At 30.9% G+C, this 13630-nt stretch overlaps 1 protein-coding gene across 1 annotated transcript; it reads right to left on the reverse strand.

The window, feature by feature from the left end:
- Positions 1-7605: 7605 nt before the first annotated feature.
- LOC142612002 (uncharacterized) lies at positions 7606-9951 on the reverse strand. Its single transcript, XM_075784140.1, has one exon. The coding sequence runs from the start codon at positions 9949-9951 to the stop codon at positions 7606-7608; it is 2346 nt and encodes a 781-aa protein (XP_075640255.1).
- Positions 9952-13630: the final 3679 nt, after the last annotated feature.

Below are 13630 nucleotides of genomic sequence, written 5' to 3' on the forward strand. Positions count from 1 at the left end.
TCTCTCTCTCTCCCCCCTATTTTGTAGTTAAATTTGTGTATATTTGTAGTTAAACTTGTGGTTTTTTAGTTATCTATTTGGTTTAGGATCATGTGTATATTTGTTTTGATTTGGGTTTTTCTCTATTAAGTGGATTATGTGTGTGTGTGTGTGTGTGTATTACTTTGAGTTAATTTTATGGTTTGTAGTTTTGATTTTGGTTAAAGTTGGGTATGGATTTTGTAAAATGGAATGGGTTGTTGTGTGGGGTTTTATTTGTTGTTTTAGAAATTTTTTGTTCTTTTTTTGCTATGAGTTTCTGAATGGATTATGAGTATTTATTTGGGGTTTTTAAGGGTTTGTGATTGAAGTAGTGCAGTGACTTCAAATTTGGGTTCAAATTTCTAATTGAATGAGTGCTATCATTTGGGTTCAAATTTCATCTGAACGGTCTCTCGCTCTTCAGATTCACCATCATCCTTCTATTTGTTATCTACCTCTTCTTCCTCGTTATATTACATAAGATTCTATTGCTTAATGAAGTTTTTATTTTTATATTTATAGCTGCTTGATTTGATTTTATGTTATGTATATATTTACATGTCTTTGTGTTTGTTAACTTATCATGTTCCATAGTTCAATGTACATAAATCTTTAAGGTAGTTACTAAGTGTATTGATAAATTTCAAACAAATTAAACTCATCTTTTGCAGGCTAAACATTCTTTGCTTGTAGTAAGTTTGGATTTCTTTAGAAGAGGCACGTGTTTGGCTTGAACATAGTAAGTAATTTCTACTTGAATACTTGTAAAATTCTATAATGAGATGTTCATAACTGTTTTGTGGTTAACATTAATTTGTGAGTGTGGATTTCTTTTTTTTGGGTGGATTTTTTTTTTTGGGTGTATTTTTGGATGACTGCTGTTGATCTGGTTATAATTATTATTTCATCTTAGGGACTTCTATATGTGAGATGCTCGAATCAACACTTATACCTTGGTGTGACTTGTAAGTCATTTGTCCAAATTTAAAATAAGTATCTTGCATTTGGTACTCTCTTTATTTTACCTTTGCTTATTTCTTTACTATTTTGTGAGCTTTGTTTGTTCGAAATATTAAAAAAAAAAAAAATGAAAACTTGGTATTCTTTGTTACTTGTGTTACAATATACTTATTAATTTCTTTCTATACTATTTAAGGATATAATTATCAAAATTTTAAATTAATGAAAATAGAAAATAATAATTTTATATTAATTAAAATTAAATAGATAATAAAAATAAAGTAATCTTTTACTCTATTTTTTAAAATAGAAGTAACCTTTTATTTTAAGTTATATAGTGAATGAATATTGCGTAAGATTAAGTTTTTATTAAAAAAAAAAATCTTATATAAGTCCAAAATTAATTGAATAGAATATGGTAGATAACTATGCAACTAATATAAAAGGAAATGCCTGAAAAATATAAAGGGAATTTGCATTATTAAAACTCAAGTGCATATTGAAATGAAAAACCTTGAATTCAATAATTAAAAAATAATAATTGAAAGCATATTTAAGTGGTTATCTCAATGTAATAGTTAAGAATTATGAACAACCCAAATTAATAAACATTAAAAAATAAAACTAAATAAACTTACGTAAGAATTGAATTTTTGTATTTGAAGCCGAATTTCATCCTATCAAAACAAAATGTGTAAATATAAAATTTAATAAATGTTTTTGAGAAAAACTTTTGATCGAATGCTTCAGAGCCTCAATGAAACTCCTTGGAAAAAATAATAAAAAACAACATGAATAATAATAAAAATAATAAAAATCAACATGAATAATAATATAAAAAAAACATGAATAATAATAAATAAATAAATAAAAAACAAAACAAAATTTGGAAATTTCTTTTGAAGCAAAGAAGGACTGAATTTGAGAGAAAGAAAAATAACAAATAACCTTAAAAAATGATAGATTCTTGAACGTTCAAAATATTAATGAAATAAATCATGAATCTGACAATCAACCATGGTAAACTTCAACCCAAAAAATAAATAGTTGTTAAGAAGCTGTTTCTATTTAAAAAAATAATTTTAAGTTGTAAAGAAGTTGTTATAAGCAAAAAAAAAAAAAAAAAAATCAAATCAAATACCATAAAAATCAAGTTGTTAACATTGATTACAAATATTTTTTCCTAATATACAGTAAAGATCAAGTTGTTAACGTTATTAGTTTCTTTTCTTTTCTTTTCTTTTTTTTTTTTATCCAAAAATTTGATATTTATCCAATAAATAAAAAAATTAAAACAAAATATATTTGAAAAAAGTAGATAACAAATTTATTATTAATTCCTCCCCGTGTGTATATTCTTCCAATGAAAGTGGGGTTTTTTTATAAAAAAAATTCATGGGATTAGCTATACTTCTACGTGCACAACTACACATTTTAATATTTTAGGCTTTGGATTTTTTTTTTCTTTCTATCCTATTATTTTAGGTTTTGTTGATAATATTTAGATAGACACAATTGTAGGTTGTAGTTGTATAGCACTAACGAACTAAATTTACTTCTCAAAGAAGAAAACCAACTAAATTTAATCTCTTTTTAAAATTTTACATTTTGTTGAATGTATGTTGCATGTTTTGATAAAACACTTATTTTTGAATGTAAGTTGCATGTTTTGTTAAAACTACTTATTTTTTATAATACACTACACGTAAAAATAAGGATTAAATGGAGTAGATGAAGAATTTGGATTATAATACACTACACTTATAAAATAATGATTAGATAGATTAGATGGAGAATTTGGATTATAATCGAATTAAGATTTTTATCAACTTAGAAATTATAGGAAAAGAAAAATTATATATATATATATATTTTTAAATCTAAAAAAAATTTCTACTATTTAGTGAAACCACTTGACTCAACCATGGCTTCTAAGTAGTATATGATATATATATATATATATATATATATATATATATATATATATATATGCTCGTGCGATGCATGGCTTAATTAAAAGTTATATATGTCAAAAATATATTTATAATTTGTGAGCCATAATAAAAACTAATTAATTTTGAAACATGTAATACATACATGTATTTAGTCACTTTGTGCATACATGATGTGTAGTATATTAAAACATAAAGTTATATGGTTTATAATCTAAATAGACATTAAATTTATTTTAAATTACTTGAAACATTTTGTAATAGAATTTTTAGTGAAGTATAATTTAAGAAATTTTATAACTTAGAAAATAAATTTTGTTCATAGTAAATTATTAGTAATAGAGTTTAATCTTCGATAAAAAACTTAATAATAAATGAAACTATAAATTATATATTTTACTAACATTATCAAAATTATTTTAAGCACTATTCAACTTTCTTGATGTATAATATAAACAAAGAAGGAATGAGTATTTACCTTATGCATTGAGTAAACTTACTTGAGATGATTAAATATGAGATATTTACATGCTTTCTTAGTTTATGTTAACCTCTTTCCTAATCTAACAAAATTTCATGTTTAATCAAAAGTTATCTACATAATTCCTCACCTGATACTATGAACACTTTATATCTTTCACACTCTACAATCCTATCAATATTTGTAATTCTAAGAATTTATTGTCATGCCAATTGGGTCTCAACAATGTTTTTGACAAATAAGATAAACCTGCCAAAAAATTGGGAGAAAAAAAATAACTGGCATTCTCCACATGTTTGGTTTCATAAAACCTTTTTTATGAATCTCAATAAATCAATTGATGAACAAAATGGATAAAAATAAAAGAAACAGAGCTTGGAACAAATCTAAGATTTGAAAATTAGATTTGCTTATATTATGAACTTAAGGGTATATATATATATATATAGACACACACTTACCTGATAACGAAATTTTTTATTTTAGTTAAAATAGAATTTTAGTTGAAATAGATTTTATATCTTTTGAAACTTAGCTAAAAAGGTTTATTCTTTCTTTAACGTATAAATTTTTTTTTTAAAGTTCTCTTGGATTTATCCAAAAAAAACCTCTTAGTTACTAGGCTTGAGTCTATCAAAAAATATCTCTTTGCTGGACTTGATTTTTTTTTTGGATAAAATCGTGTATTAAAAAAAATAAAAAAATTTTAGATTATTATTCATAACGTGAAGGGAGAAAAAAACTGAGATCAACATTAAGTTTTTGTGTCTATCCAAAGATAAATAGAGGAAAAGTTGATAAGAAAAATTAAAAATTTTGTGTCTATACAAAGATTTTTAGAGGAAAAGTTGATAAGAATAATTAAGATGCTTTGTGTCTATCCAAAGATAAATAAAGGGGAAGTTGATAAGAACAATTAAGAATTTGTGTCTATCTAAAAAATTGATTTTTTTTTTTTTTTGGAAAAGATTTAAAAAATTGATTTTAAATTACTACAATTTTGTGCAGCCACTTGGCGCAATCATGGCTTCTAAGCCTAATTTTTATTGTATAATATATGATATGATATATAGATAATAATAAAGGAAGAAGAAGATAAATTTACATGACTAAAAATTCAGCAAATCATACGTTTCCTCCTAAAATCATATAGTTTAGGTGATTTCAAATTACCTTTTATATTTTGAAAATTTTAAATTAAAACCTTGAATTTTCTTTTCCTACCTAGAAAGTCATTATTAACTATAAAACTAAGGGGGAAAAAAAACATATAAATTGCATATACCACTTTTCAGAGCATTATTAAAAGACCCGACATATGCTTTTCAAAAAAAAAAAAAAAAGACCAGACATATGAATACCAATGTGATATTTTATGGCAAAAAGTAAATATTAAAATAAAAAAAAATTAAAAAACGCGGCTATAGCCTATAGCCACGTTTTTTAGAGCCGCGTTTACAAACCCGGCCTAAGCGGCGCAGCAACAGCTCCTGTGGGTCTGTAGCCGTGTTTTTACAACCGCGGCTAAAGATTGGACCTAAAGCCGCGTTGTTCAACCACAGCTATAGTTTGAGACCTATAGCCGCGTTTTTCAAAAACGCGGCTATAGGTTTTTTTAAAAACAAAAAAAAAAAAATTTCTGGGTGTTTTTTTTCCCCAAGAAATTCAAAATTCAAAAAAAAAAAAATTTTAAATTAAACGTAAACCCAGAAAATTGAAAATAAAATACAAACCCAAAAATTTCAAAATCAAACACAACATACTCACAATACAAATACACCCAAAAATTCAAAATCAAACACAACATACTAACAATACAACCACAACTTGCTCCAAAATATAAGAACACAAACCCATGAATCTCCTCTCCTTCAACAAAGCCAACCCAAAAGAACAAGCGCAAGAACACAAATCCATTTAAACATAAGCACAATATCAGGGACACAATAGCACAAATTCAAAATTTTCAGCATTTTCTTACTAACTAAACATAAAATAACAAAAAAAAAAAACTAGATCTATAGAAAAATCAGTGCCTGAGATGAAGAAAAAAAGAAGAAGTAGCTGCAAAGAAACAAAGAAAAAAAAAGTGTTGTGCTGGAGTGAAGAAGGAAGAAAGAAAAAGGGAAAAAAATAATAATAAAGAAAGAAGACCTTGGCATGATTTGCAGAGAAGAAATTAAGAGAGAAACCCATGAACTTTTGAGCAAAGAAACCCAGGAAAGAGAGCGTACTGAAGAAGGACCAAAGAAAGAAAAGATAAGAGTGGGGGTAGGTGGGAAAGTGGGGTTCTTTTCTTTTTGTTATTGGTGTTACCTATAGCCGCGTTTTTTAAAACGCGGCTAAAGCCCCTCCCTCATATAAAAAAAATAAATTATTCGGATGCACAGGCCATCTTTTTAAAATATGTATATTATTTGGCTAGACCTATAGCCGCGTTTATGAAAACGCGGCTATAGGCCCTCCTTTATATAAAAAAATAAATTATTCAGATGCACATGCCATCTTTTTAAAATATGTATATTATTTTGCTAGACCTATAGCCGCGTTTTCAAAAATGCGGCGATAGGCCAGACTCAAAAACGCAGCTCAAGGCACCTAAAAACGCGGCTTTAGATATAACCTAGGGCCGCATTTTAAAAAACGCGGCTTAGACCTAACCTATGGCCGCGTTTTTTAAAACGCGGCTATAGCCCTGCCATTATAAAAAAAATATTTTGTTCGACTGTACATGCTAGCCTGTTAAAAAATATTATTTGGTTGGACCTATAGCTGCGTTTTTTGAAAACGCGGCTATAGGCCTGACATAAAACACAGCTCAAGTCATTTACAAACGCGGCTTTAGACCTGGCCTATGGCCGCGTTTAAAAAACGCAGCTATAGGTTAGGTCTAAAGCCGCGATTCCTAGAAACACGGCTATAGCTTTGGTCTATAGCCGCGTTTCCTAGAAACGCGGCTATAGGTTAGGTATAGCCGCGTTTTTCTATAAACGCGGCTATAGCACGCGTTTTTTGTAGTGAATGGTTGCATATTTATTAAAACGTATTTATCTATTAGGATTTTTTAAAGTTATTTTGTAAGTTCCTTTTTGGGCCAAAGAAAAACGCGGCTATAGCACGCGTTTTTTGTAGTGAATGGTTGCATATTTATTAAAACGTATTTATCTATTAGGATTTTTTAAAGTTATTTTGTAAGTTCCTTTTTGGGCCAAAAATTCTATATGTGATTTATATGGAAGCAATTTGGTAACTACTTATATGAATTTTCATTAATTGTTTTTGTTAATAATAACTCGTAGAGGAGACAGAGTATAAATATTTGGAAAGTTTATGGTTTTAATTAATTTTGTGTTTAAAAAAAAATTACCATTTATTTTGTAACTATCCCAAACCATAGGATGATATGATGAATGATGTAATTTACCCATTAAAATTTTAAGGAGAGTAAACTATACTCACACCCTCGAAATATCACAAAAATTAAACTCATTATACTTGATTTTCAAGAAGTATCCATTCTACCTCTTAATGGTCAAAATAATTGACATTATGCCCCATTTGGTGGCAAAGTGTCATTTCTTGAAAAATGGGTATAGCAAATCTAATTCCACTAACTCGGGAATGTTTGTGACCACCTAACTAAAAGAGCTCTTAAGTGGGTTGAGGTGAGGGACAACCAAATTCTGATTAAGTCCCACATCGCCGAGGTTAAGGGAATTGTTGTCTTATATTGAGGCCTTGGACTGTAATTAGTAATAAGCCTTCTGGCTCCTATGAGTGGGCCCAGTTTCACTTCGCAACCCTGGCTACGTGTCACTCTAAAAAACTCTTTCATTCGTTTTGCTTTTTTGTTATCCTTCGCCAAGGTGATTTGGAGATATATTTCAAGCCTCCTTAGTTTACCTGCAATTTTTTCCACCCAAAAGCAACATCAGATAATACAATGCAATCGTAGATTGGATGCATCAGATTCGCACAATATTACAATCAGCTTTATTTCTCATGGATAACTGATCGAGGACAAAGAATGAAAAAAGCACAAAGAAGAATACAACACTGATAACAAGAGCAATACAACACTATGAAACAGTACTAACAACAGGCGAATAGATCGAATGAGTTTCACATAATGGTACAATCCAATTTATTTCTGACAGATTAATTGACAAGACCAACAGAACTCAGATTGAACTACTTATCCACCATCAGTTTGGCCCTAGTATGGCCCTCATTGATTTGGAACTGCTCCCCGAGTCCAAAATGAGCCATGAGTAACCAAACAAAAGAAATAAGCTGGCCACCCTTACTTACTTCCTTTGCATGGGTATCTGGTCTGCAATGACTAGCGGCATACGACAACATTTCCACCCATACTTTGATGATTATCTGCCATCTCTCATCCTTGTCCAGTTTTTCCAGCTCTTGGGCCAGCATAGATGCATCAAACAGTACAGATTTGCTTCTATCCCCCTTTACATAAACAGGTTTAACTTCAGTATCCACTGCAAGGATGGCATGACAGGCTCTTGTTTGACCTCGTTTTATACCCCTTCTGCTAAAGAATTTTACAGCTTCGGCACAGGTATCCCGATATCTTATTTGCCCTATTCCAGTCACTGCGGACATCATATTAGGCTGCTTCACTAAAAGATATATCATGTAATCTGAGAGGAGCTTGCTGAAATGACGGTTGTCTTTAGTAAGGTCGGTTTCTGCTTTGGGTCTTTTCCGCAAGAAGAGTTTAGTAACAAAGCTCCACGACCAACAAGAATTGTCTCCTTCTTTGTCTGTTGCGTCTATGCCTTGGGTTTCTTTCCGAAAGCAGAGATCAGTAGCAACGTGCCACAACAGAAGGCTCTCATCATAGGCAATATTTTGGATATAGTCCCCTCTTATTTTGTGGTAGACATCCCCAATATATTCTTGGATAGCATAAGCGCCTCTAGCTGAGCATATCCTCTTGGTAATTTCTTCATCATCTTCGGCATCTTTGGATTTCTCTTTCAACTCATCAAATATAAAACTCCATAGATTTTTAGGGAGTTTCTTTGTTGGATACAGATATGTTTTTGGAAAGAAGAAGTCAGTTACATTGTCCCAAACACCAAAATAATCCATTTTATCCATGAAACGCCTGAAACGCCCTCTGTCTTCAGGTGGACGTTGCTCGAGGCAATATGCTATCAAATTATAACTTGACACAGATTCAGACCACCTGCGAAGAATAGGTGGCGTATTCAATACTTCAAATTTGTGTGAGTCTACAGACTCAACACACCACCTTAAACTCTTAAAAAAAAGATAACTTTCGACAAACTTCGGAACGTAGTTTGCCAGTCTCTTGTTGCTATTGATAGCTGCAATAGTCCAATCAGATGAAATGAGCATGATGAGAGCAATTCCATCCAGGCTCATGGCACCAAACAGCAAAGTGTAGGTGACAATGATATCAAACTTCTTGAAATCATGCTTGTCCAAGGAATAGAAGAGTCCATAGGCCACCAAAACCAAAACAATGGATATAAGCCTGAATATGTATCCGGTTAAACTATGCACAACAAGGACCTTGGTATAGAAAGCTTCATAGATAAAGTTGAGTTCTAACTCTATCAATTTAAGCGCATCTTCTGCATTTCTGTTCAGGAAAAAGTCTCGGCTTTCATTGCGCTCACGGTAGCTGAAGATAATGTCAACGATGAGTCCCTTGAATTTTTGGAAGTAGTGGTAAGCATATGTCACCACTTCAATTTCGCTTAAATTTCCGGGCTGTCTCACATTAGCTGCAAGCTTTGATTCTTTACCAGGTTCTCGTGTCATTTCTATCTTTGTTGGTAGTCCGGCTTCTTTCTTTGAAGAGTATTCCTCCATGAGCTTCGCATAGTTGGGACCCGGATCAGGATCTTTAAGCAAAGATTTTCGGAACCTACCCAAGCTTGCAAGAAACAAGGCACGTGTCCGCTCAAAATATTTGATGATTCCAGCCGCAAACATCAATAATGTTGGGATCAATAGCTTGTTTTTAGGAAATGTGAGCCAGAAGACGTACAAAGTAACCGCAAGTTGGACTCCAAGGCTGAATAAGTGCCTAAGCCAGAGCTCATTATCCTCAAGGGCAAATGCAGTGATAGTGTCTGGTCCACCCAGGTGTACTAAAAGGAAGGGAGCCCAAAATGCTAAAATGTCAGCATAATTCATGGACAATGCGTCTCCCTTAACACCGCAACTAGAGACTTTTTCTTTACCGCTGGAGAAGAAGTAGTGTACACTAGTGATAAAATCTTCCTTATCACAGGGATCATTAGATTCTCTGCTACCGTTAGAGATATGTCCAACAGCAAAGCTTGCGGCCCAGTCAGCCAGCAAGTACGATACCCAGATGGACAAGATCACTGCTTTATTAGTCGTGCGTTTCCTGAAGGGAGCAACCACTATCAAAATGACCTGGAGTGTCAAGCTTACGAGAATCACTACCCTCACATTCCATGTGTCCCATACGTGCTTCAAATTTGGTATAGCTAACGAAGCTAACGAAATCATAGCCTCTCTCTGCTTTTTGTTTTGTTTTGTTTTTCCCCCCCTCTCTCTCTCTCTCTCTCTCTCTCTCTCTCTCTCTCTCTCTCTCTTTTTTTTTTTTTTTTGGGTTTTTGACAGATACCTCTCACTCTCACGTTGACTATAAAAAGCACAGTAATTTCACAGCTGCTAACGGTGGAAAGCAGAATGCAATGGGAACATGTGTACACATGACATCTATATATATACTACTCGCACAACCGCGTGATGCAGAAGGAGAGGATCAATAATTATTTTATAATTTCATCAATTTTTACTAAGTGAGCATTTGGATCTGGATGAATTTTGCTGCATTTTGCGTTTTCACTTTTTTTTTTTTTTTTTTTTCTGCTGCTACATGCATTTTAGAGGGGACAAAATTCACTGTTCATGCACGGTTGAGTACTGTTCACAGGACCTACAAATATCACTTTTCAGCTATTTTTTCATTAAAATAAGTCTCACAGTACTATTCACACATTTAAAATTTATTTTGCTTCAGTGTTTTCAGTTTTCAGTTTTCAGCTGCATCCAAACGAACGTTAAATATAAAATATCAGGAATGAATACACTTTTTAAAAAGAGTAGACCAATTTAAATAAAGAGGTATTTTAACACTTATCAATCTTCTTGTGTTTATCAAAAAAATAAATCTTCTCTTCTAAGTTTCTACGACTTTCTTTTTTCCTTTCTTTAAAAGAAAAAAATTAATTGTTAAGTTATATTTTTTCACATAACATTTATATTGGTTTTATTCTATGACAAAAAGTATTGTAATTTGATTAATTTATTTCCATATATTTTGTGAGATTTAATTGTAATAAGTTTAGTCTTAAGTTGAGAAAAATTGATCAAGACAGTTGATGGTCACATGAGGAACACATGTCGAAAACTGAAGAGTTAGTGTATCTCGCAAGTAATCTCGCGACTTGACCAACTCGCGAGATGACCCGCGAGATGTACTGATAGCTAGAATTTTAAGTGTGACTTTTATACCTTTCATCCATATTATATATACCCTCATTACCCATAAAAATTGTAAGGAGACTATTTAGAAGAAAACCCTAGAGAGATGTTTCTACAACACCCACCATTTTAGAGAAAGCTACTCATCCTTAACTAAGAATTCTTTTGTAATCTCTTTTCCTTCCCCTCTTCCATTGTCATACCTTGAGAAGAGATTTATACTCCAACAAAACTCACACTCATTCAGAGTGTAGAAAGTATATTGGAGCTTGGGAAGTATTAGGTCTTTGCCAAAACAGGCCGGTGAGGCTTGACGGTACAATCGAGAGATATTGTAAGATCCGAGAAGCTAGTGAAGACAAGACTCCGAGAAGTCCGTTGGTAGCTGAAACTTCGAGAGCTCAAGTACTTTGGGTAGATTAGGCTTAAAGGGTTTTCTTGGTTATTCTTGGACTCCAACTTATTCACTAGTGGATTATTTCGGCTTGGAGAGCTAGGGAAAGGTTTTTACACCGAGTTTTTCGATTTTCCTCCTCAATAATATATCGCCGTGTTATCTTGGGTTTGCTATTCTTTTTCCTACTACCCTTTACATATTTGCCTTACACTTATATGTTCATCCATGCAATTGTTGAGTGCTTTGATTAATTAATTTGCTAATCAAGTATATTCCAAATTAAGAGTGTTAAGCTTAAAATTAATCTAGCCACAATTAAAATTGGGGATCTAAACAAGCATTAGTGTTTTACACTATTGAGCTTTCATCAAAAATAAATCTTCTGTTCTAAGTTTCTCCCACTTTTATTTTTTCATTTTTTTAATTAAAAAATGTCCCACACACATCAAATAATTACAGGGATGAACCCAAGATCTCATAAATATCATGAGATCTTAAGAATCATTAAGTTAGCCCCTTGAAATTTTCTTTTTGCCTTTCTTGATTGTATGTAAGTCTCTCTCTCTCTCTCTCTCTAAGATGGACCATATTTATTGCTCTAACTTGTGTCATGGCAAGTTATGCTTTCATTGATTTTCTTCCATATAATTGAACTTTCTAAGCTTTAAATTTATTATGTTTGTACATTCTAAATTTCTCATTCTCTAAGGAAGGTTATTATGATAATCAAAGTATATCATAAAATTGTAATATTAACTTAATCAAAATTAAAATGAATATCAAAGGAATAAGTGATTAACTTTGTATATATCAATTACTCAAACATTTGCTAGGCATATTTAAAAACATAACCATACATAACTAAATACTCTATATTTTCATTTAAACTTGAATTCCTACTTTCAAAAAAAAAAAAAAAAAAACTCAAACTAATATTAGACCAAAGCCATGAGAGTGATGAGGGGGTAATTAAGAAACGTAACACCAAACCACATCAACCCAAAGAAAATGTGCAAGAAAGAAAAAAAAATCAACCAAAAGAAAGAAGAGAATCGAAAAAAGAAAGAGAATAGTCTCTTTTTTGTGGGCAAAACATGGAATGAATGGGAGAGAGGTGTGTAGGGGAAGTAATTGCAAATTTATAGAAGAGAAGATGTGACGAAGAAGAGTAAAAAAGGAAGAGAAAGGATTCAAAAAGAGTAACGGTAAGGTAGCAAATAATGGGCATAAGAAAGCCAAAAATATGAAGGAAAGGGTTTACAATAGGTGATTAACGTGGCACACAACAGTAGATTAGAAAAATTAACTTCAAATTTTCCAATAACTACAAAAGCATTAGACTATAATTATTATAAATTTTACTACTATATAAGATTTACAAACTGATATATTAACTTTTAATCACATAAAAAAGGTAATTATGAAATTATTTATTAGATTGATGTTAAAGATAGTACAAATTTTACTAACTTAGCGTTACAATTTTTTTTTAAGAAGAATTAGCATTACAAATTGATTTAGCAATTTTTAAACACAAAGCGAAAAAATAGTAAAAATATATATTTATTATGTCATTCATGTCACATCCATTCATAATTATTTTCATATCAGGTTGCATGTATTTTATAGTAAGACTAGTGTATAACCCGTGCATATGCATAGTACAATTAAAAAAAATTACAATTACACACATCTATAGATTCAAATTATACTCACTCTCTCAATTTAATTTCTTTTGGATATACACATGAGTTTACTCTTTCTTTTTTTCTTTTTTTGTTTATTGAGTTTTTGATGATTTATTTATATTAGACCCTTCATTTTTTGCACCTTATTAACTCATCTAGAACAAAAAAAATTAAAAAAAAATTAAAAACTTAAATAGAACATGTGGCGCAAAATTAGACAAAAATTGAAATTCAGTTTAAAACCTAATTGAATTTTCTCTCAACTTTACCTATTAATTATAAATATATATATATATATATTTTAAATATAGTGACATTTTCCTCTCTTTTTTCCCCTTATTTGAAAATATGCTATAAAATTTATCACATAAAGATTAGAAATTGATGTGTCAATTCTTAATCATAAAACAAAAAATTGATGAATTTTTTATGTCATTCCTTTATAGCGTGGTCCAAATATAAGTGTGGTCCCATGAATTTTTATGGACACTCCTGGCGTAGTATCTTCCTTGCTATGCATGTGTTATGGGTGAACTTAGTCTTCTTCTTCTTTTTCTTTTTCTTTTTCTTTTTCTTTTTCTTTTTTTATTTATTTTTATTTTTTTATTTGAGG

The sequence above is a fragment of the Castanea sativa genome, chromosome 10, assembly GCF_040712315.1.
Source record: "Castanea sativa cultivar Marrone di Chiusa Pesio chromosome 10, ASM4071231v1".
Lineage (NCBI taxonomy): Eukaryota > Viridiplantae > Streptophyta > Magnoliopsida > Fagales > Fagaceae > Castanea > Castanea sativa.

Bases quoted from the DNA above. Each gene is read 5' to 3' on its own strand.
- LOC142612002 (XM_075784140.1), bottom strand. From the start codon at position 9,951: ATGATTTCGTTAGCTTCGTTAGCTATACCAAATTTGAAGCACGTATGG.